Below are 20,219 nucleotides of genomic sequence, written 5' to 3' on the forward strand. Positions count from 1 at the left end.
CTTATATATATCATAAAAAAAGTATCAATACCAATAAAATATAATAACTAAAGGTTAAACAAGGAAGTATCTATCTCCTGGATCTCCTGAGAGAGGGAGCATATGTTTTGAGAAGGTGAAGACTGACCTCTTCTGGTCAGCAAATACTGCCATCAGAACAGAAAAATTCTGAGTAAGTTTACACAGTTGATAAGAAACTAAACATTAATTTCGGTCATTTTATAATAATATTCACACAAAGCCAAATGAACAGGCCATACTGAAAAGTGGTTTTATTGTCAACACAGCAGGTTCATCCTGTTTCATTTCCTTATGTCACACAGACTTAATGTGTTGCCAATGACAGCATGGACCACTGAGTGAGGTCATCACCCTTTTTAGTTAGACAACACACTGGTACAGATAAGTTCATATATGATTCATTAATGGTATGTTGTCTTGCATTGATTATCGTTTTAGTTCGCATACACAGTCTAAACCATTAAAGACTTTGACCCCAATACGTATACTGGATGAAAACTTAGCAATAACGCTCATCAAACCCAGGACCCAAAATAAGTATTTTTCACTGTGGAGCAAAAATACAATTTTCTAAAGAAGGGCATAGAGAAAGACAAGATAGAGAAGAAACATTTACAAAAAACTTGAATTTTCATAAACTTGGCTGACCTGCTTACCAACTTTATATAGGAACACAATTCTTAACATTACTAAATATAAGGCCACAAAACTCAAACAATTCAACAAAAGTTGCAAAGTTGACACTGAATGTAAATACTGGACTGTTTTATTTGATAGGTTGATAGTGTACTTTGTACTGTCCTCATAACAGTGTCCATGTCCACACATAAACACTGTTTTGACGGTAACATCTTAAGTTTGCTGGTATTAGTGGTAGAAGGATGGCTTTACTGCAGTTTGACAGAGTCATATCTTGCTGTGCTGATAAACCTTTATAAATACAACACACTGATTGATTGGTTAACTTTGTGTGCTCTGAATACACTGTAACTGTACAGACAGATAAAGAAATAAGATGTCAAATAATAATTATTGCAGTCATTCGCAAATACATGAACATTCAATAATACTTTCTTTAGCTATCCTTTTGTTGTATTATGTCGTTAAAAGATTATTCAAATAAGAAAGTAAGGGAATAAAAGTAGAGCAACATGATGTTATTTGACTCATAACTGAATCCGGAAGGAAGCCAGAAGACAGGCAGGAATAAAGTAACTGTACACGTGTGTGCACGAGGTTTGTGTGTTTCAGCGAGTGTTCAGATAATTATGATAGCAAGACTGGTTACACAATGACATCACAGACCGTATGCAGCTACAAAATTGAAGTATTTACTGACACTATCTATTGTTGACAATTTAGGCATGTAGCTTTTTACTGAGACTATTAGAATTTTAAGCAGTGCAGGTAAGCCATGCACTTCCAGCAACATCAGGAAAGAAGTGCTGCACATTCCCCTGATCACTGTGGAGACATGGGAGTGCATGCAGCAATTCGGCCAATTTCACGACAGCTCATGCATGTAGTAGACTGACAAAGAGTGAAGGCAGAACTTATTATTGAAAGAGTTTGGCATGTGATATATGATTGTTTCCAAATCCACCTAAACCACCTGTTAACACATTAGCACACAACACTACCATCGAATACACAAAAATTAACATATTATGCATCCATACTATGCACATACAAACACTTATTGCTCACAATAAAGAAAAAGTGGTCAAAATTAAAAAAACATAATAGCATTGTATTTTCTGTTACTCCAATGACATGGAGAAAGAAGAAAACTGTGCAAGTTACATCAATAAGAACTGACATTAGGACTACTGACTGGTGACCAAAAAGAGCAAAAACATTCAGAAAAACAACAACAAAATATTTGAGGATGTATGTTTTAGAAGTCACACTTTTTTTCAATACTGTGTGTGTCTTACACTAACATATATCTAACGTTGTAGCAGAAGGTGGACATGGGAACAGCAGAGGTGTGTACCATGCTTGCTTGTGTTTATCTGTGAATAACGGTATGATAGTCAGTTCACAGTAAGCCCTCTAAGAATCTGGAAAATAACTATCAATCACTCATTTGGAAAAAATATGTAACAAACAAAATCAAAACAAACTCAAACTAAAATCTCGACCCAGCAAGCTTACCCATAACCCGACCCCCCCCTGCCGCTCCATCATCCACACCCTATGTCATTCTATCCACCTTTCCCCTTAACCAAACCCCCTATACCCTGTTGAGGTGTCTTGCCTATCTCCTTCAGGTCCCTCACTTCTTGTTCTTAAGCTGATTGGCCAGCCAGTCAAGGCCCTCGTAGAGACCATCCCCACTAGTGGCGCAGGTAGCCTGGATGTACCAGTTGCGGTGGCGCAAGGAGTGTAGGCCCAGCTTGTCTGTGATCTCTGCTGCATTCATGGCATTGGGCAGGTCCTGGTAGAGTCAGACAGTGTTCAGTGTTAGATGTAGGAGACCTACCCACTATTCATTCATCATTCATTACTAGTCATTCATTCAACTGTCTATTCAACCTTTCACACATGAATAGATGCAACCACTCACTCACTCATTCAGGGTAGTGTAGATATGGATGGGTTCACAAGTAGTTACACTAAAGGGCAGTTTGGGTTGAGGTGTGAGGGTGGGGTCTGATTTGTGTAATCTATTCAGATGTAGGGTGGAAAATGAAGCTGGGGAGATGAGGTCTTGTCTTGCCTGCTTGTTGGCGAACACCAGCAGCACGGCGTCCCTCAGTTCATCCTCCGCCAGCATCCTCATCAGCTCCTCCCTTGCCTCATTCACTCGCTCCCTGTCATTACTGTCCACCACAAAAATCAGACCTAAGAGAGAGAAAGGTAAAGATGGATAGAGGAGACAGGGGCTTATGTGTAATAGAAAATGGGTTGCTCCTTGTTTCAATCTGTATCCACACAACCTTGAAAGTGTTCAATGTGTTTGTGATTGGTCAACGCTGCTTACCCTGTGTGTTTGTGATTGGTCAACGCTGCTTACCCTGTGTGTTTGTGATTGGTCAACGCTGCTTACCCTGTGTGTTTGTGATTGGTCAACGGTGCTTACCCTGTGTGTTCTGGAAGTAGTGTCTCCAGAGGGGACGGATCTTGTCCTGGCCACCCACGTCCCACACAGTAAAGCTGATGTTCTTGTATTCCACCGTCTCCACATTGAACCCTTACAAAAATGAATATAATAATAACTAATATGAGACTAAATATGAGACACTAGGCCAAGCATAGGCTCTAAATGACAGAATTGTATTGATTTTCCAGAACTCCAACAGCCATTATAAAATGTCCAGGCTAACTGCAGGACTAAAGATACAGTACATCCTAAGCTATACCCATCATTAATATGTAAGTAGGGGTATTATATCAGCCTTAATATGGACATACCGATAGTAGGAATTGTGGTGACTATCTCTCCCAGTTTAAGTTTGTATAATATAGTGGTCTTTCCTGCTGCGTCGAGGCCCACCATCAGAATCCTCATCTCCTTCTTCCCAATCAGACTCTTCAGCAGATTTCCAAAAATGTTCCCCATGATAGAGACTGTGATCCTTTCTTTTTATGAATGTGCAAGGAATTTTTGGGTAAGGACTGATAGCAGTGTCCAATAAATGTCAGACTGGCTTTCAGCTGCCTTGTTCGTCCAATCAAAAACTGGGATCGGATCAGGAGAAACAGCTGAAAAGGCATGAAAAAATAATAGTTAGACTAATTTATCCATTTTTGTTAATTTATGGTGTTCTGGCCCTTAAGGCCCTTTCTGTGTCTCCAATAATTTTGGTGATGATAAATCATCACAGTTCAAAAAATGCTTTGTCATTTGTCAGTTTTAACCATTGTCTCTTACATATCTGGTAGATTGGAAATCACACAAACACCAACGTCCACCTAGTCCTACACTCCCTTTTCAGGAGTCAAAGGAGCAGACTTCATTAAATCATTCATGGATTGTTTGTGAGCTATTATTGGTTCTCCCCCTCACACACAGACATATTGACACAACTGAGGCCTAAATTACTATCAAAAATTGTAATTAATGTTGAAGCAGACTCATACACCCGTGCACCTACAATACATACTAAAGTCATATTTAGACACACACAACAGAGAGGGAGGGGAGAACTATGCTGGAGCCATGTCTTCAGGCTGGAGCACAATCTGTTCATCTTTATCTCTCCTTCACATCGACCCCCCAGAATGTGCTACCAGCAAACAGAATGAGCGACCACCTCCAGGACACATAGAAGACAAGTCTTCCATAACCAACACAATACATACTACATTGTGCTTTCCACACATACATTTGGAAGGTGGCATACATTTGCAACTTGCAAGTATCACTGGGGGATTGAGAGACTTTGCCTGGTAAACTATCCTATGACACCTTTCAAATGGCTTCTAAGTTATAGACCAATGGTGGTATTTGAGATAACTGGTTTCTACAATATTCAATTGATTGTAATGTCCAATAAAGGTACGTTTCCCCGAGACCCCTGTCCATGGTCCTGACAGTGGGAGCAACACCTGATTCCCCCTCTGGCTAACTTTGCCCTTTAATCATCAACCAGTAATATTGTAAATATTTGATTAATAACTTCCCTTCATTAATTTCCATTGTGTTTTTTAAATAGACGACTATAAATTTAAGTGGATTATGTAGGCTAGTGCTAGCTCCACAGCGTCTTGAGGTCCCGCATGACATTCAAACTCCAGGCTTATACTGTCCATAGGCGGTTATAATGTTCGACTAAGGCAATGCGTGAAAAGACGAAACAGTACACTGACATTCTAGCAAGCCGTTATCAATCGCAGTGGACTGCATCACCACAATAACTGGGCCCACGTTAAAATGGCAGCAAGAATTTACCACGAAATAGCTCAACCACCTATTGTTGTGAAGAAAACCGAAGCATGATCTGCTTTTTATTTGTATTTTTTTGCAATAATATATATGCACTGAACGCGCGCAAGAAGACAGCGCGAGCATACTACAAGTCATAATAATATCCACCCCCATTCATTCGCCATGCCAGCCTGCTACATCAAGCCAGGTCTTCATGTCTGGACAATAGTACGGCATAATACATATCAAAACACAGTTCAGGTGTTCCTCAGAGGGTTGAATAATTTACACTGTATAGTTTTGTTTCTTCTATCTTACAAATTCGTGCCTGCATCTTTACTCACCGTCAGCGCTGAAAGGAACGACTCGTATTCGGTAAAAAAAAAAGAAATCTCACGATATCCTGCAATTTGCCTGTAAACCATTCTCGCGATACCTAAGCACCTTTACAGTAAATCGCTAGTTGTGGTTTACCGGGAATAACTTTAATCAATGAATTTACCAGACTGTTTTTTTTTCTTTGTTTCTTTACAGATTGTAAAACATTTAATGAACTTTTCCATCTGATACAATACACTAACACAGAATAGTGTCAGAACAGTTTAGTGAAGACTGCATGGTCTATCACCTGTACAGCTGGCCCAAGGGTCGAAAAGCAGGAGATTCTATTTCGAGAAACCATCGCTAAAGAGTCGGCTGTTTAATGAATCACTGGAGGTCTCCTATATGTTGCACGGTGGTGCTAGCAAGAATTATCCATCGATTTAGTCAAGGAGTCCGAAGCATCTTATTTAGGCTATTGTAGCCAAACCCATTTCAAATATTCACCCTAGAAGAAATGGAAACAAATTGAGTTGGAATGGACATACTCCACAAACATTTCCACCCTTACCCCTAAACGGTGATGAAAACGGATATCATTGTGCAAATTACAAAACATACAGTAGCCTATCTGGCGATCTCTGTTGATTCCACACACATACACCTTCACTAATTGCTGCCCCCGTGCGCCACTATATAGCAAGTGCAAGAATTTATTCATCTAACACAAGGGACTTCTGGGATGCTGGCGGAATGTTTGAGGCGGTCTCGGGCGACCCAGGTGTTGCAACAACGTCCCCAGGTCTGTAGCACCGTTATCAACTGATTATTATAACACATCAGCCTTAACTGGCTTCAAACCTTTTTTGTTATCAGAATTTGAGTTTGACAAATTATTAGTGCCCTTGGTCTGTTCATAGTGACTGTAGAGCTGACAAAGGACAGTACTCTAGGAAGTTGGTCGGCGTTGTGCAACTTCAAAAGTTTGATTTAGCTACAATGAAAGCAAGGACTGTATTTTTTCTAGTCTTGCTCGCTGCAATAGTTTTTGTTGGGGCACAGGACGGCGAAACTGAACAGAATGTTGTGGAAGAATTATTGGTGGAGACCTTGGTGAGTTTTTAAAATAGAATTTATCTTTAAATTATTGAAATGTATTTGATACATTTAGCGATCAAGCAACCATTATTGCACATAGGTTAGGCTATGCGTATTGCCAGATCATATTGACACAATGTAACACATCTGGATTATGTAACCATAATGTAAATACCCATTTATAATTTGAAAACCATAACTCAAATGAAACAATGTATCGTTCGCTCGTAGCCCACTTGTTTACGTATTCTGTTCTCTCCAGGTGAAACCCGAAACATGTTCTGTGTTGTCAGAAATGGGAGATACGCTTCAAATCCACTACACGGTAAGAAAACTGAGAGAAACGAGTAGTAGATGTTCACATCATTCGTTCTATTAAAATTATTTTCCCTTTAAGTGAACTATAGGCACGCCCTGTCGTAGGCTACTTCGTAGGCTACGCAAGCGAAAGCGTTTTTGGCCATTTAGATGAGCATAGCCAAGCATTTAAATTCGTGCTAATCTAAATTAGGCTATATTTAGTCAAAAATATCTAATGCATGATTGCTGTTGCTGTGGTCTAAAAGGGACGTTGTTGTCTATGTGGCACAGAACCATGTGCACACTGCCTTTGGTTTAGACTACAAATCCAGCTGTTCCAATAGAATAGACCATTTGAGGGAGGGCAGATAAAGCTCATGCCGTCATATAAAACTGTTTTGTTGTTTTTCGTGAAACATGAAACTTAGTTTGTCATTGTGCCTGCGTCGATACCTTGCTATCCTCAATAAAAGCGACACGTTTTATGCATGCCAGACATTCTACTTTGCAATGCAATGGGAGGTGCAACACGTCAGCACTTTGTCAGTAGGGAAGTAGTCCAAAGGGCTCTCTCGCATCACGGTCTGTTATCGACTCAGACACTCTAATTTCGTTTCCTATAGGCTACTTAACTAGATTGCTACCGTAGAAAACATACATTCATATTTTTTTGGTCCTTACGCAGACGTTTCAATATTTTGTGAAAGTGTAGCCTAATCAGTGCCGTTTTAATTAGTCGTTTTATTGTGTCATTTGTATTGTGTAAACTTTATCTGTTTCAACAGGGTAAACTGATGGATGGCAAAGTGATAGACTCATCACTGTCCCGGGACCCCCTTGTTGTTGAGTTAGGGAAGAGGACTGTCATCCCTGGTAAAATTTTGGATTGAATGTAGCAGATGAAAATGTAGCTACATTGTTATTATTGTTGCAATTTGGTGATTTCATTGTATATATCATATTCTTAACAGGTTTGGAGCAGAGCCTGGTGGGCGTTTGTGAAGGGTTAGTATTGTCACAATTCTGCTGTAGGACAGTTTATCTCCTATATATATACTGTATATTGTAACATGAAAATATGACACCATCAAATTTGTAATATCCCCCAGACAAAAAGTCAAGGCCACTATTCCAGCTCATCTTGCCTATGGAAAAAGAGGATACCCTCCCACTATACCTGGTGGGTAAGATTCCTACACTCACTCACTCTCTATCACTAAATCACATACTATCATGACTAAAGATTTGTTGTGGTTGCCTTAGGTGATGCTACACTAGAATTTGAGGTGGAGGTAGTCTCCTTGACCCAGCAAACTCCATGGCAGAAAATGGTGAATGATGTGTTCCCCTTGGTGTGTCTGGGCCTGGTGCCTACACTGCTAGGCTTGGTGGGGCTTTACCTCTATAACAAGGCCAAAGCCCCGCGACCCAGCAAGAAGAAAGCCAAGGACAAGAAGAGCAAGAAGAAATGAAGCAAAATAGGAATATTATTTAAATAATAAAAAAGTATTATAACGTAAGCATGAATGTTTTTTGTTTTATTTGGAAGGTGCTTACAATATGTTATGTTTGCAAATAAAATTTGTGATAGAATTTCTAACATATTCACAGTTCATCGTTTCCATGTGGTCACCACCAAACACATAACCCCAGTCAAGTTCATGTATGTTACTGATCTGAAGGAGAAATGATGCACAACACAGGGACTATCCTGGGGCTGTCCCTTTACAGTATACGCTGCACTACATGTGATGCCTCTATAACAGTGTGGCGCTTGCGTTGGCCATCCTTAGACAGATTGGCAATGAGTGTGGGCCTGGAGACCATGAGCAGGGGGTTGCGATGTCGTAGGATCTCATCACTAACAGATATGCCATCCAGATACTGACGCAGAAGAACTCTAAGGTGCTCATTTTCTTGGGTCATAACATCTTTCTCCCGCTCCAGGCACAGACGCTCCAGAAGAACTTTGTTGTAACGGTGCCAGAACAGCTCTAAATCAGAGTAGTTCTGCATTGCCTGGAAAATATGTTACAAAGATTGGATTAGGCGAGTGGCTAATTTCTCACAATTAAAGTGACAATTATGTAACAATCATTGAGCACTGAAATGGCGTGTGCTACAACCTTTGCCAGCTCCCCGTGGGGGGTTTCCATAGCATGAGCCCTCGCCTGGTTTTGCTCCTCAGTGGTAAGAGAGGAGGTGTAGAAAGGAAGGACTTTTTCATGTTCGGTCTCCAGCTTCCGACACATCTCTGCCAGACGCAGCAGCTTCTCCCCCTAAACCACCCGCAGGCCACAAGACAGATGGTGGAAGAAGAAATGACACAGGGCATAATATGCATATGGAAGGTTGGAGTAACTGAAACATGGGTTTAGCGTGTGTATGAATGTGTGTGCACTTCAAACTTTATGTTTGCACATGCACACAACGACACGTTACACCTTATCTATGATGCCCTTCAGTTTCTTGGCCGCAGCATTGCTGTGGATGGTGAGGTTGGCAAGTTGGCTCCTCTCGGCTGTGCGAGCACGACTCAGTTGGGCCTTGAGATGGCGGGATTGCAGAGTGACCTCTTCCCGGGTGGCCCTGAGCCGCTGTGCAGCAACCTCACTGTCTTTCTGGGAGGAGCTTAGCCTGGAGCGCAGCATGGAGATAAAGTCCTGGGGGAGGAAGTCAATGCAATTGGTATTAAACATTCATTATCAATCAACGAGATTTGACTAGAATGGCCAGAAAGTGTGCCTTGCCACATTACAGATTGTGTTGACCTGCATCTTTTGAAGCCTTCTCATCTGTGTGTCGATCTCCTGGGCACTTCGCTGGTCACGGGTGCGAAGTGACTCAAAGGCAATATGACGATCCTCTGTGGCCTCATTGTAGCTGCGCAGGGCCTGCTGGAACTGACACCAAAGGTTCTCCACTGTTCCCTCCAGCTGGATCCGCAAGGCATGCTTCTCCTCAATATTCTAAAAGATGTGGTGCATTCAGGGTACAGGAGCAAAGTACAAGGTATTTACATTTGTGAATTATCGGTGGATAATGATCTGTTTGCGTCAGCCAGGTCATGACCTACTCTATTTTTGATGACATCTCTGGTGCTATGATAATCTTGTCGGGCTTCATTGTCCACCTCAGTGTAATGTTGCTCCATAGCAAAGATAACATCCTCCAGGTAGGCAAACTCCTGCTGGTGCTGGGACAGGATATTCTCTCTGTAAAGCACACACAGGCAGCTGTGAGTTCACCTTCAGTCAGATATGGTGTTGAGTGAGAAAGTTTTACTTTCTCCCACAGATCCCCACAGACTCCACCCACTACACAAAGACCTCTCAGAATTGAACTCAGAGCCCAGCTCATTCAAGCCACTGTTCCATTGCTGCTCTAGTGAAGCCAATCTGCCCTTCTGTAAGGCCAGCAGCCGATCCACACACTGCAGGTGGGAGCGCAGGGCCTGGGCTGACTGCCTCTCTGCCTCACTCAGGTCACACACCAAGCACTAGTAAATGAACACAGAAAGAGGAGATAACAGTGACAATGAGAGACAGAACAAATACAGACCTAAAAAAAAGTTTGTGGAAAAGCCTAAACATATATGCCTAATTATCTCACCTGAATGACGCTGTCCTTTCGATCTAGCACCCTCTCAAAGGTTTGGCTAAGCACAGCAATGTCGCTACGCAGTTCAGTTGCTCGTGTCTGACGAAGAACTGCCCTCCATTGCTGTGTCAGCTTGTAAAGGTTTACTGCACTATTCCGCTCTTCCTTCTGCAGCTTATCCTGATTGAATCAGTAAAATGGTGTACTTGATAACAATGTACACAATACACATTAGAAATATCGAGAATTTCAGTCCAGAAATGTTGACCTCTTTTTTTCTTTATACTATGTCATGTTCTTACCTTGAGGAACTGAGTGAGCATGTCCTCTTTCCTTTTAGCCATCTCTTCCTCTGCTTGTGCCCTCTGCTGCATATATAGAAGCTTCTCCTCCTCTGTCATCCCTGCCTGCTTGCCACCTCCTTTTTTTGCTCCCTTCTTGGGCATGGTTTTCTTAGGTTTTTGGCAGATTTGGTGTCACCCGTGGTATCTGGCCCTAAAGAAACTGATTCTGAAACTACACACAACAGCGCTTAAGAGTACAACTAATGCATAACAGAAACCTTCAAAACAAGTAAACTGACTGAGCAAAGACGAAAGACCATTGTTTTTACTTAGCTATCTACTGACCTTCACATCAGAGTTTTTCTGACTCCGCATTAATTTTGTGTATGGTCTGGTCTCCTAGCAACTACACAGCTACATACTAGCGAATAGCAATGTTATTTTGTATTTTTGGACCAGCCATAAACTTAGTATCTACGTTTTATATTATATATATTTATTTCAAACTGATTTACATCTACAACCACTGGATATACATAACAAATATTTAGCTGATTTCTTCCTAGTTAGAGAGAGATTACGGTAAAAAAAAAAAAAATGAAGAACTACCACTACTATTTTCCTGCCTAATATCCCTCCGCAACTACAGACGTATTTAACATGCAAAAAATAATATTTATGACAATATTGAGCAAAGGTTTCGCTTTAAAATTATATAACACATTTTTCATACATACATTAAATAAATAAAGACATTCAGATGGGGTTTTTTCAGACCATTTTGAACGTAGAGCGTTGACCTGGTTGACCATAGATTATAGTTCTGCCTGTACTACCTTTTCCGGTCCTCTTTCCAACCTCCTGTCCAACATGGTGAGTGCATGGCAGAGACACTCGTGGCTCCTAAAACCAAATTATTCTTTAAAGAGACGTTGTTGAAGAAGCTGTGTCCTATAACTTAGTAATACTTTAAATTCATGAATATGGGGAATGTAGAGAGCTGGACAATTCGGTATTTTTTAGGTAAAATCTACACTGACGGAGGGCAACGTGTACGGAAGCTAACTTGCTAATAAACTAGCTAGCGTAGCTTTGTTGCAATGAGTCTAACGTAAGTCATGTTTGCTCAATTGGGTTAATAATTCGTTTAAACGTCAACATTAAGGCCAGTCAAAGCTCCCCGACAAACTGTAACGATGAAAATTGATAAAATAAAAAACATGTTTGGATTTAATATCGTTTTGGTACTTAATCATTAGCCTAGCTCACAGCGTAAGCTTCCAATGTGAACGGAAGCATTTCTGGCTACAGTACGCGATTATTGTAAATGTCAGGACGTTCAATTAGTGATAAATTGCAGAACATTTGCTAAAATGCACAACTGTATTTTATTGGTGTATTTTAAATGCCCCATGATGTCTCTAATTGCATTGATTTAGCACCACACTGCACAGAACCAAGTTTGTAACACATTTTAATATCTGGAATTTGTTAGTGATGACTTTCAAATTATTTAATCAGACTAAGAAGAGAAGGAATAACGGACGTGCCAAGAAAGGCCGTGGGCATGTGCAGCCTATCCGCTGCACCAACTGTGCCCGTTGTGTACCAAAAGACAAGGCCATCAAGAAGTTTGTCATCAGAAACATTGTTGAAGCTGCAGCTGTCCGGGATATCTCTGAGGCGAGCGTGTTTGACTGTAAGTAAACTTGCACAGGAGTAACTTGCATGCGATTAATGGGTCTTGGCTGCTTTTTTATAGATGAGTTAGTCTTCACATGTGTTGTTTCATTACTTGTGTAATTGTAAGAAATTGAGATGTGTATGCTTGATGAACACTTTTCATTTAATGGAATTGTTCTGCTTAGTAAATGATGTCCAGCTTGGAGAAGCTATGCTCATGCTGTTTCTTCTGTCCTCCTGAAGCCTACGTCTTGCCCAAGTTGTATGTGAAGCTGCACTACTGTGTGAGCTGTGCCATTCATAGCAAGGTGGTGAGAAACCGCTCTTGTGAAGCCAGGAAGGACCGCACTCCACCTCCCAGGTTCAGGCCAAGTGTGAGTATTCTAAAGCACTATTCTATTGGAAAACAGATCCAAAGTACCAGTTTATACATTATATTGATATGCTCATAGACATGCGCAAGGCCATTTTAAGTATTACATTCGGTCCAAGTGCTACATCTGACTTTTTTTCTTTACAGGGTGGTCCACCCAGAGCTCCTCCAAAACCCATGTGAGGCAGATTGTCTCGAAGACGATGTGACCCTGTGTGGGGGGAGAAAAAAATCAAATAAATAACATCTTTACTAAAGTGGCTTTTCATTCAGTGGCATCACAGGCTGCACAGCCAGTCCAGTAGTTTTTATTTGGAATAGACTCTCCTTCAATACAGTACAAAACTTACAGTAGTTTAATCTTGATTACACAAATACATAATTACATTATGATACATGTAAAAAGGCTCTGCAGTAGTTAAAGCGAATCAGTACCATTCAGAGGGGTAGGAGGATAAAAGTTAGGGTAACAAAGCAGATAGTCAAGTCAAAGGGAACACAACACAGTGCAATAGAGAAACTTTGAAGAGAAAATGAACATTTAAAGTTAGTAGAAAAAGCCACACAAGTAACAAAATATTTTTTTTGAAGCTTGGATGGATGTTGAAAAGAACAAGCTGTTTATTTGGGGGAGAAGATACTTTAAACCGGAACCACTTGAACCGCAACTGAACTGCGGTCCAGTGTAGCACAAACCCAATTCAGCCTGCCCACCCTCTATTTTAGAAATGTTTGGCTAAAAGAGAACTTGCTGAAGAATAATGTACAATTAACTAATTTGTCAATTTCTAAGCCAGTTGTCCGATTCTTATAAATTATTTTCAGTTCCCTTTACCCTACAAAAGTCACAGCAAACTGATGGGCTTGATGGTTATAAAGGCATGTGCAGGGACAGGAAAAATCTATTAGCAGAATAGGACCCGCATTACCATTGAAAGATTCCATCATAAACGTGTCTTAATTCTTTGGCAGATACCAGTATGTGCATCACTGTGCATGCCATTTGGCTTTCAGAAAGATACAGAAGAAAGAATTTATGTAGATGAACATGATTGGGCATAGTTGTCTGAATTAAATTTAGTGTCCCTGTGATATTTGGTCAGCTGTGTGAATTCAAGTAATGTCTGTGTAGTGACATTTTACAAACTGGTTAAAGAGTAGAATGATTAGAACCAGTCAAAATAATTGAATGCGTTTCCATGTGTAGTACATTAAGGAACAAGACAAACTATGCATGATGTAGTTTCAGTTTTTTAGAGCACACCAAGATTTAGGATCCAAACAAGTTGGGAGGAAAACCTTAGGCAAAAGGCACAATAGTAAAAATGTACAACACATACAAACTACACCAACAAGACAGGATTGTACCCGGGGTCCCATTTATCTGCTTATTTTTATAAAGCATCATTTTCCTCAGATGTAAATATCTCTTGATGTATATGCACATGAGTTGGGGAACATCACAAGCTTCTATTACAACCATCACATTGTCATGCAAATGCCAAGTAAATTATACATTATGGTAAGGGAAATATTTTACAATCACAATTTGTTGCTGGATTTGACAAACACGATGATGCAATTGTTCAATTTGTGATTCTGTTTTTTTTTCCTCTTTCCCATTCAGTTTGACCTGTCCATGCTCCCCATTGCTGAACAGTCATTATGTGTCCATTGATAAGGCATAATGTTAAGAACAGCATTACAGATATTGAGGTTAATGCAACCAATTGAGTGCAACTATGCCTTGATATTGTGATGGAGAACATAAATGTTGTGATTGTTTTGTGGTCAATATTATGATATTGAGGATAAAATTAGTTTTGCAGCCCATTTCCACAAAACGTAATTTTCTGGTGGCAAAATTACCTAATAAATAAATAAAAATCATATTTAGTTAGGATACATTACTGCACTTCAGGACCTCAGGAAACAAAAAGAAACATCACATGTTCAATATTCCCCACACCCACCTAAAAAGAGGCAATTGTCATTTGAGGTAAAACATTTTGTCATCACATTTGGAAATCTTGAGAAATGCTCCATTGACTTGGCTTATCTGTTGTGGCTTTATAGCCTAACTCAGACAACCAACCCACTTCATTTGTTATATGACCAGGCAGAAGGACAAACCAAGTCTAAAGCAGACCTTCTTGACCTACTGTCTCTTATGATTCTATTTACATGAAAATAATCATTAGTTCATTTGATCATAGTGGTGCTGTAGAAAATACTGTTTACCATGTTGCTAGATCATTGAAATAAGATTGTTGTGAATGTCAGTGCTGTAACTGGGAAACAAATACAGAGAATTGAAAAAGAAAAAAAATCTCAAACATTTCCAAGTCAATTCTGTAAGTACATAACTTGTCAACCACCAAGGACTGTGGCCACATAACCACTTCACTCATACACATCATAGCAGCAGGTGGCGATCGTATGCACCTAAAACTCTTTGATATATGCCTAAAAGTGCTTCTTTCCCAAACTGTCACCTTTTCAAAGTTTATATTCAATTTAAATGGTCTTTAAAATGGTATAAATCAAACCTTGGGATAATATCGGGCATCAGGAATACCATGGGTCCTATGTACCGTGGTCTGGGAAAATCTATTATAAATTCTACATCTTCAAAATGACCAGCTATAAAACTATTGAACCATAAAGATGTGCTGGCTCTTAGTGCTGCATGCCCCTTAAGTGAGGTCAGTGTCATGAAAGGCACAATACAATGAAAAACATCTAAACTGGTTTCAGATCTCACTTGTAAATAACAGGGTATAATTTTGGTTTATCTCATATCAAGCAAAGCTGAGGGAAATCATGAATGGAAAAATTGTATACCCCCTTGTGTCTCACATTAGTCCAACATAGTGGCAGTGGAACTCTTCTTTTGAGGAATGAGTATTTTTACAAACTGCACAGAGAAATGTGCAGGTCATAAATTAGTTTTTCTATAAAATAGTTTAATATAATCATCATATCTCGGCAGGTATCAGTGCAACAAAAGCAATCAGAGGAAACAAAAAACATACAGTAACCCATCCCTTCTCACATTCACACTCCTAAAACCCTTCAACTCACACTCATTTAACTTACTTGACGTCCAAAAGACCACACACACACAAACAAACTTGAAAAGTGCACTCCTCATTTGAGACAAATTACTCAAATCCTTCTAATCATTTGACTTAGACCTGGTCTCCTGAGTCTGGTCTGCACCACAACTATCATTGAAATAAACAATCTAATGTGCATAATCTACACAACAGTGCTACTCAATAGGGGCTCAATGTGTGTTTGGGAATTTACAAGATCTGTGAACAAGTGCTTCTCAAATGGGTATTAGTTAAACCAAAAAATTCCAGAAAAGTAGCTTGCTGAATAAGACTACAGATTTATCTTAACTGCATTACAAGCCACAAGCTTATCAAAATGCACACTCTTGATTTTTTGCATTAGCTAGTTAAAGTGCATAAGAAAAGAAATTCAAAAAGTCACAGATATAAATCACATTTGAGGAGTATCACTGTTTTGTGCACCAGGTTTGACCCTGGATAAGAGAGAGAAGGTAGACCACACCAGAGCAAGGCACTTCTGAGGATAAAAAAGTGCATTGACTCTTCATCTACTGACTAATAAATCAATTCGAAAGTGCTTATCTTTTCTTTTAAGAATTTATCCATAGCGAAAAGTGCAAAGTGGTGAGCCTCCTTTCCAGAATGATGCAATTATTGAATAACTATCCTATTTTGGGGTCAAAGTTTCCATAATAACAGTGACAAAGCCCATGTAAAATTCACTTTAAAAAGCAGTTTCATATTTCTATATAATAAATTTAACTTTCATGATTGTACGGTGCAGACCAAACCCAACCAGGTCCTTGTCTGAGTAAAAACAGCCCTAGGTAAAGCAGCCGTTCATCCAGGAGCCCTCCTCGGTCCTCAGCCCAGAAGGTGCTCACCACGTACAATGTGTGAGGAGAACTCGTAGCGGTCCTGGCTACGGTGGCCACAGATATTACACTCGAAGGGCTGGCGGAAGCCATGGCAGCCCATGTGGATGGTGAACATGACGTGGTCCAGGAAAAGCACCCGGCAGTGTTCACAGCGGAAGGAGCGCACAGCTCGTCCCTCCCCATCCACCACCCGGAATGCTTCCCTGGAGGTGGAGGAAGGTGCCATGGGCGATCCTGGGGCTTGGTGGAGGGCAGGAGGAGCAGGGGCAGCTGGCTGGCCCCCTTCTTCCCTTTCCACATCCTTGTCTTTGGCGTGGCTGGGGCTGTGTTTGTCCCTGCCCCTGTGGTGCAACAGAGGAGGAGGTGGAGGGTGGTGGTTGGAGTGGAGGTGGTGGAGGTTGTGATGGTTGTTGTTGTTGTTGTGGAGTGGCAGGGCCGGCGCTGTGCTGCTGTACACCTCATCCGGCATGCTCTCTGTGTCCGTTGAGTCCTGGCAACCATTGCTAGGCGATGGGGCGTGACTCCGGCCTGGGGGCAGGTCTTCGTGGCCCTCAGCCGCCTCCCTGCCCCCAACACCTGTCGATCCAAGCCCCGCCCCAGCCCCTGTGCAGTCCAGCCTGGGCCCTAGAGGAGCCATGGGGGTGTGAGCTGAGCTAATGACTGGCCGGAGCTCCGACAGCCGCAGGGGTCGCAATGTGTCTGACCCCCCTCCTCCTCCCCCTGGCAATCCCAGGAACGCTCCTCCTAGGCCGGTGAAATGTGGCTGCTCCAGACCCCCATGGTGCGTCTCCCCATCTTTGTCAAAAGCAGCGCTCTGCTCGTAAGGTGTGTCTGCTAGTGTGAGACGTGTGTGCTTCTGTCCTGTGGAGCATGATACAGAGGAGGGCACACTTATTCTCATGACATAAGTCAAATGTTGCTATTGTCATGTCAAGACATTCCAATTTAGGCAGACTAGATGGCACAAGAGTAGGAACCAGCTGGGAGCAGTACAATATAGTCTGCACCTACTGTACATACTATGTCGTAAATGAGCCGTCTTGCTTTCTTGCTCCCTTTCCAAATCCTAGTATGGTGCTCACCTACAAATTTCTGTGGTGTGGATCTCTTGCGCTTGGTGATGCTGTTGGTCAACCGGTCAATGAACGCCATCTTGTCTGAGGATGGCTGCATCAAAGAGTCGGGCATAAAATCTAGGTCCCTTAACTCCTCTCCTGCAGTGGGCATCACACACACAGGGATATGTTACATTTGCATATTAACACAGGTAATGTCTGTGTAGTTGGCATGTATTCCTCGACGTGAAATACTATACCTTGGTTGTGAGCATTGGGTGGCTGCGTAGTCTCCAGGCTCTGGAGGTAGCTGTGACAGCGTTCACGGTGCTCCTCCAGGGTGCTCTGCTGCTTGTAGCTGCGACCACAGTAACTACACTTATAGGGCTTACCCACAGTGGGGGAGGACACTGGGGACAGAGAAACAGGGAGCACACATTATTATAAGGCACTCAGGGGGCGGGCAGAAACGACTTTGTGTCAATGAATGAATTAAACATGTGAAATGTGTGCGTGTGAATCCCTCTCACCCGAGTGGGTGCGGAGGTGGCCAGTTAGAGCATCTCTTCTGCGACAGGCGTAGGTGCAAAAGGGGCATTTAAAGGGCTTCTCCCCTGAGTGCAGCTTAATGTGACGCAGCAGGTTGCCCTTCTGAGTGAAGGAGGCACCACACTGATTACACTGGAATGGTCTCTCACCTGAAAAAGAATTACACCCAATTAATCACTTTTTATATCTAAACCTAGTCATTCACACCAGTATGAAATTTCACTTCCCATGTTAGCTCACTCAAAATACTATGAATGACTCTAAACATTAACCTTAGTTGATTAAAAAAATAAAGTATACAAGTTACAAGTAACATTGCTAATCTAAATAATCTTGGCCTATCCTCTTCAGGGCAAACTTTGAAACATCACTGGTTTTACATACAAATTATTAATTAGTCAGTCACCTGTGTGGCTGCGCTTATGCACCATGAGGACGTTGGGGCCGATGCAGATCATTCCACAGATGTCACACTTGAGCTTCCCGTTAGGCAGCCTGATGGCACCGGCTGGCATTAGCTCTGGACTGGCATGATCCCTGTAGCCTCCTCCGCCTCCTCCTGTTTCTCCTCCCTGCTCAGAAGCTCCCTCCTCTGCCCGATCTCCCCTCTCGTCCACTAGACCAGCACCACGACCCCCCTCCTCATCACTGTAAAGCTCTACCTTGATGGAGTTAGCTAGAGATGGGGATAATATCCAGGCAAAATGAGAGCTGAATTATGCATCTCTGGCTTGATGAAAGTAGAACACAAAACATCTATATAGCTACATTTTAACAGGTATTGATATTGACAATTCAGCACTCACCACTTAGAGAGCGGGCAGGGGAGGTGTGCTGGCTGTTTGGGGTGCTTACTGTTGGACCTCCAAGGGCCCCTGAGAACTCCCTCTCCATTGAAGAATCTCCACTGCCTGTAGTCCACAGCATACACAGTACACAATCTACACATGTTCTCACTGCCCTTGTTGTTACACGTACACAACAAAAAAGCTGACTGTTCTTTCCATGCATTCATCACTGTCGTATTACCTGACATGTAGGATCGGCCATTGCAGTCGTCAGCATCCATGCTCACACAACCTGTATGCAAAGGAAACGTGAAGGTCAATATAATGAATTCATTTAGTAGATGCTTTTATCCAAAGTACAGTACATGTTTGTGTGTGTGTGTGTGGAGGGGGTGTGAACCTGTGAACTCTTGAGCTACAGTGAAGTACTCTAACAACTGAGCTATACCCTCCCTTTCCCAATTTATTGATCATAGTTTAGTTGACCATTTGAACACAAGCTTATGAATTATTATGTTTGACCTTATTGTAATGCTAAAAACAAGGTGAAGAAGTTACACTTGCCAAACAAATTTTCCCAATGTTAATTAGGGAGCCAATTATACAACCTAGCTATAAAACACCGATAAATAGTTCAAACGTGCTGGGTTACCCTTGAAATTGTCCCTGATTAGCGTTAAATAGGTAGCTACAAAACAGAGGTTAATTATTATACACCATCGGAACATGCACCTGTAAAATATATTAATAGCAGCAACAGCCTGGGTCAGCTAGCTAGCTAGCTGGGTATGTTGGTGTTGTGTTTAGCAGCTTACGCGCATGCTAACTCTAGTGCTGTTGGCTAGCTGGCAAGCTAACGAAGTGGTTAGCAAGTTAGATAGTAATTTAACATGGCAACTGACAATATCAACACAATATAATGAGTAAACACTGCTTTGACTGTCGAACTATAAAGAAGTAAACTGATATTTTATTGTGAGTGTCTAATGGTACCTTCTGATTAGCTATATAGCTAGCATGTACGTTATGTAGCTAGTAGTGGCTAGCCTGCAACGGGAATAATGTTTCTTACAGTGGTTGCTATGGCACCCACCGCCCAGAAAAATGCGCTAAGGCTAGACAGCTAATCAGTCGGCTAGCCTCTCTGTCAGATGGCATCGTCAGACATAAACTTAACATTACCAACACTTTAACTAAGTCGTAAGTTAGTTAATATATCTCATAATGACATGCCTTCTTTCAGATTTCCTTACCTTTAATGATAGGCCTCGTCTCTATGATTTTATGTTTCTGGTTCTTCGCTTGTTTTCTCTTGC

The 20,219-nt window shown here is 41.5% G+C and overlaps 5 protein-coding genes across 5 annotated transcripts; 2 read left to right on the forward strand and 3 right to left on the reverse strand.

Moving 5' to 3' along the window:
* Positions 1-2,181: 2,181 nt before the first annotated feature.
* Positions 2,182-3,656, reverse strand: arf3b (ADP-ribosylation factor 3b). The gene is made up of 4 exons (XM_067252180.1): positions 3,439-3,656; positions 3,107-3,217; positions 2,744-2,868; positions 2,182-2,461 (listed from the first exon to the last, which is right to left on the reverse strand). The coding sequence occupies exons 1-4, from the start codon at positions 3,584-3,586 to the stop codon at positions 2,300-2,302; spliced, it is 546 nt and encodes a 181-aa protein (XP_067108281.1). The 5' UTR covers positions 3,587-3,656; the 3' UTR covers positions 2,182-2,299.
* Positions 3,657-5,968: 2,312 nt separating this feature from the next.
* Positions 5,969-8,133, forward strand: fkbp11 (FKBP prolyl isomerase 11). Its single transcript, XM_067236555.1, has 6 exons — positions 5,969-6,328; positions 6,576-6,638; positions 7,399-7,486; positions 7,585-7,618; positions 7,723-7,793; positions 7,877-8,133. The coding sequence occupies exons 1-6, from the start codon at positions 6,215-6,217 to the stop codon at positions 8,083-8,085; spliced, it is 579 nt and encodes a 192-aa protein (XP_067092656.1). The 5' UTR covers positions 5,969-6,214; the 3' UTR covers positions 8,086-8,133.
* A 6-nt stretch (positions 8,134-8,139) lies between these two features.
* ccdc65 (coiled-coil domain containing 65) lies at positions 8,140-10,713 on the reverse strand. The gene is made up of 8 exons (XM_067236545.1): positions 10,516-10,713; positions 10,226-10,393; positions 9,943-10,112; positions 9,690-9,828; positions 9,385-9,582; positions 9,058-9,276; positions 8,740-8,892; positions 8,140-8,632 (listed from the first exon to the last, which is right to left on the reverse strand). Exons 1-8 carry the CDS (start codon positions 10,657-10,659, stop codon positions 8,339-8,341), a joined length of 1,485 nt encoding a protein of 494 aa, XP_067092646.1. The 5' UTR covers positions 10,660-10,713; the 3' UTR covers positions 8,140-8,338.
* Positions 10,714-11,320: 607 nt separating this feature from the next.
* On the forward strand, positions 11,321-12,810 carry LOC136946392 (small ribosomal subunit protein eS26). The gene is made up of 4 exons (XM_067240707.1): positions 11,321-11,370; positions 12,019-12,196; positions 12,424-12,554; positions 12,701-12,810. The coding sequence occupies exons 1-4, from the start codon at positions 11,368-11,370 to the stop codon at positions 12,734-12,736; spliced, it is 348 nt and encodes a 115-aa protein (XP_067096808.1). The 5' UTR covers positions 11,321-11,367; the 3' UTR covers positions 12,737-12,810.
* A 3,687-nt stretch (positions 12,811-16,497) lies between these two features.
* On the reverse strand, positions 16,498-19,191 carry LOC136946566 (zinc finger protein Eos-like). Its single transcript, XM_067240943.1, has 7 exons — positions 19,145-19,191; positions 18,922-19,026; positions 18,522-18,791; positions 18,097-18,264; positions 17,827-17,976; positions 17,594-17,725; positions 16,498-17,372 (listed from the first exon to the last, which is right to left on the reverse strand). Exons 1-7 carry the CDS (start codon positions 19,182-19,184, stop codon positions 16,498-16,500), a joined length of 1,740 nt encoding a protein of 579 aa, XP_067097044.1. The 5' UTR covers positions 19,185-19,191.
* Positions 19,192-20,219: the final 1,028 nt, after the last annotated feature.

The sequence above is a fragment of the Osmerus mordax genome, chromosome 1 (genome assembly GCF_038355195.1).
Source record: "Osmerus mordax isolate fOsmMor3 chromosome 1, fOsmMor3.pri, whole genome shotgun sequence".
Taxonomy (NCBI): Eukaryota; Metazoa; Chordata; class Actinopteri; order Osmeriformes; family Osmeridae; genus Osmerus; species Osmerus mordax.

Excerpts from the sequence above, each read along its gene's own strand:
- arf3b (XM_067252180.1), bottom strand. The coding sequence starts at position 3,586 with ATGGGGAACATTTTTGGAAATCTGCTGAAGAGTCTGATTGGGAAGAAG. Across the intron at positions 2,869-3,106 it reads CTACTTCCAGAACACACAGG|GTCTGATTTTTGTGGTGGAC; the intron begins GTAAGCACCGTT and ends TCTCTCTCTTAG. Across the intron at positions 2,462-2,743 it reads TGGTGTTCGCCAACAAGCAG|GACCTGCCCAATGCCATGAA; the intron begins GCAAGACAAGAC and ends TGACTCTACCAG.
- fkbp11 (XM_067236555.1), top strand. The coding sequence starts at position 6,215 with ATGAAAGCAAGGACTGTATTTTTTCTAGTCTTGCTCGCTGCAATAGTT. Across the intron at positions 6,639-7,398 it reads CGCTTCAAATCCACTACACG|GGTAAACTGATGGATGGCAA; the intron begins GTAAGAAAACTG and ends CTGTTTCAACAG. Across the intron at positions 7,487-7,584 it reads GAAGAGGACTGTCATCCCTG|GTTTGGAGCAGAGCCTGGTG; the intron begins GTAAAATTTTGG and ends TATTCTTAACAG.
- ccdc65 (XM_067236545.1), bottom strand. The coding sequence starts at position 10,659 with ATGCCCAAGAAGGGAGCAAAAAAAGGAGGTGGCAAGCAGGCAGGGATG. Across the intron at positions 10,113-10,225 it reads GAAAGGACAGCGTCATTCAG|TGCTTGGTGTGTGACCTGAG; the intron begins GTGAGATAATTA and ends TTCATTTACTAG. Across the intron at positions 9,829-9,942 it reads TCTGAGTTCAATTCTGAGAG|AGAGAATATCCTGTCCCAGC; the intron begins GTCTTTGTGTAG and ends TGTGCTTTACAG.
- LOC136946392 (XM_067240707.1), top strand. Across the intron at positions 12,197-12,423 it reads TGAGGCGAGCGTGTTTGACT|CCTACGTCTTGCCCAAGTTG; the intron begins GTAAGTAAACTT and ends GTCCTCCTGAAG. Across the intron at positions 12,555-12,700 it reads CTCCCAGGTTCAGGCCAAGT|GGTGGTCCACCCAGAGCTCC; the intron begins GTGAGTATTCTA and ends TTTTCTTTACAG.
- LOC136946566 (XM_067240943.1), bottom strand. The coding sequence starts at position 19,184 with ATGGATGCTGACGACTGCAATGGCCGATCCTACATGTCAG. Across the intron at positions 18,792-18,921 it reads CCCTGCCCGCTCTCTAAGTG|CTAACTCCATCAAGGTAGAG; the intron begins GTGAGTGCTGAA and ends CCCCATCTCTAG. Across the intron at positions 18,265-18,521 it reads GCATAAGCGCAGCCACACAG|GTGAGAGACCATTCCAGTGT; the intron begins GTGACTGACTAA and ends ATTCTTTTTCAG.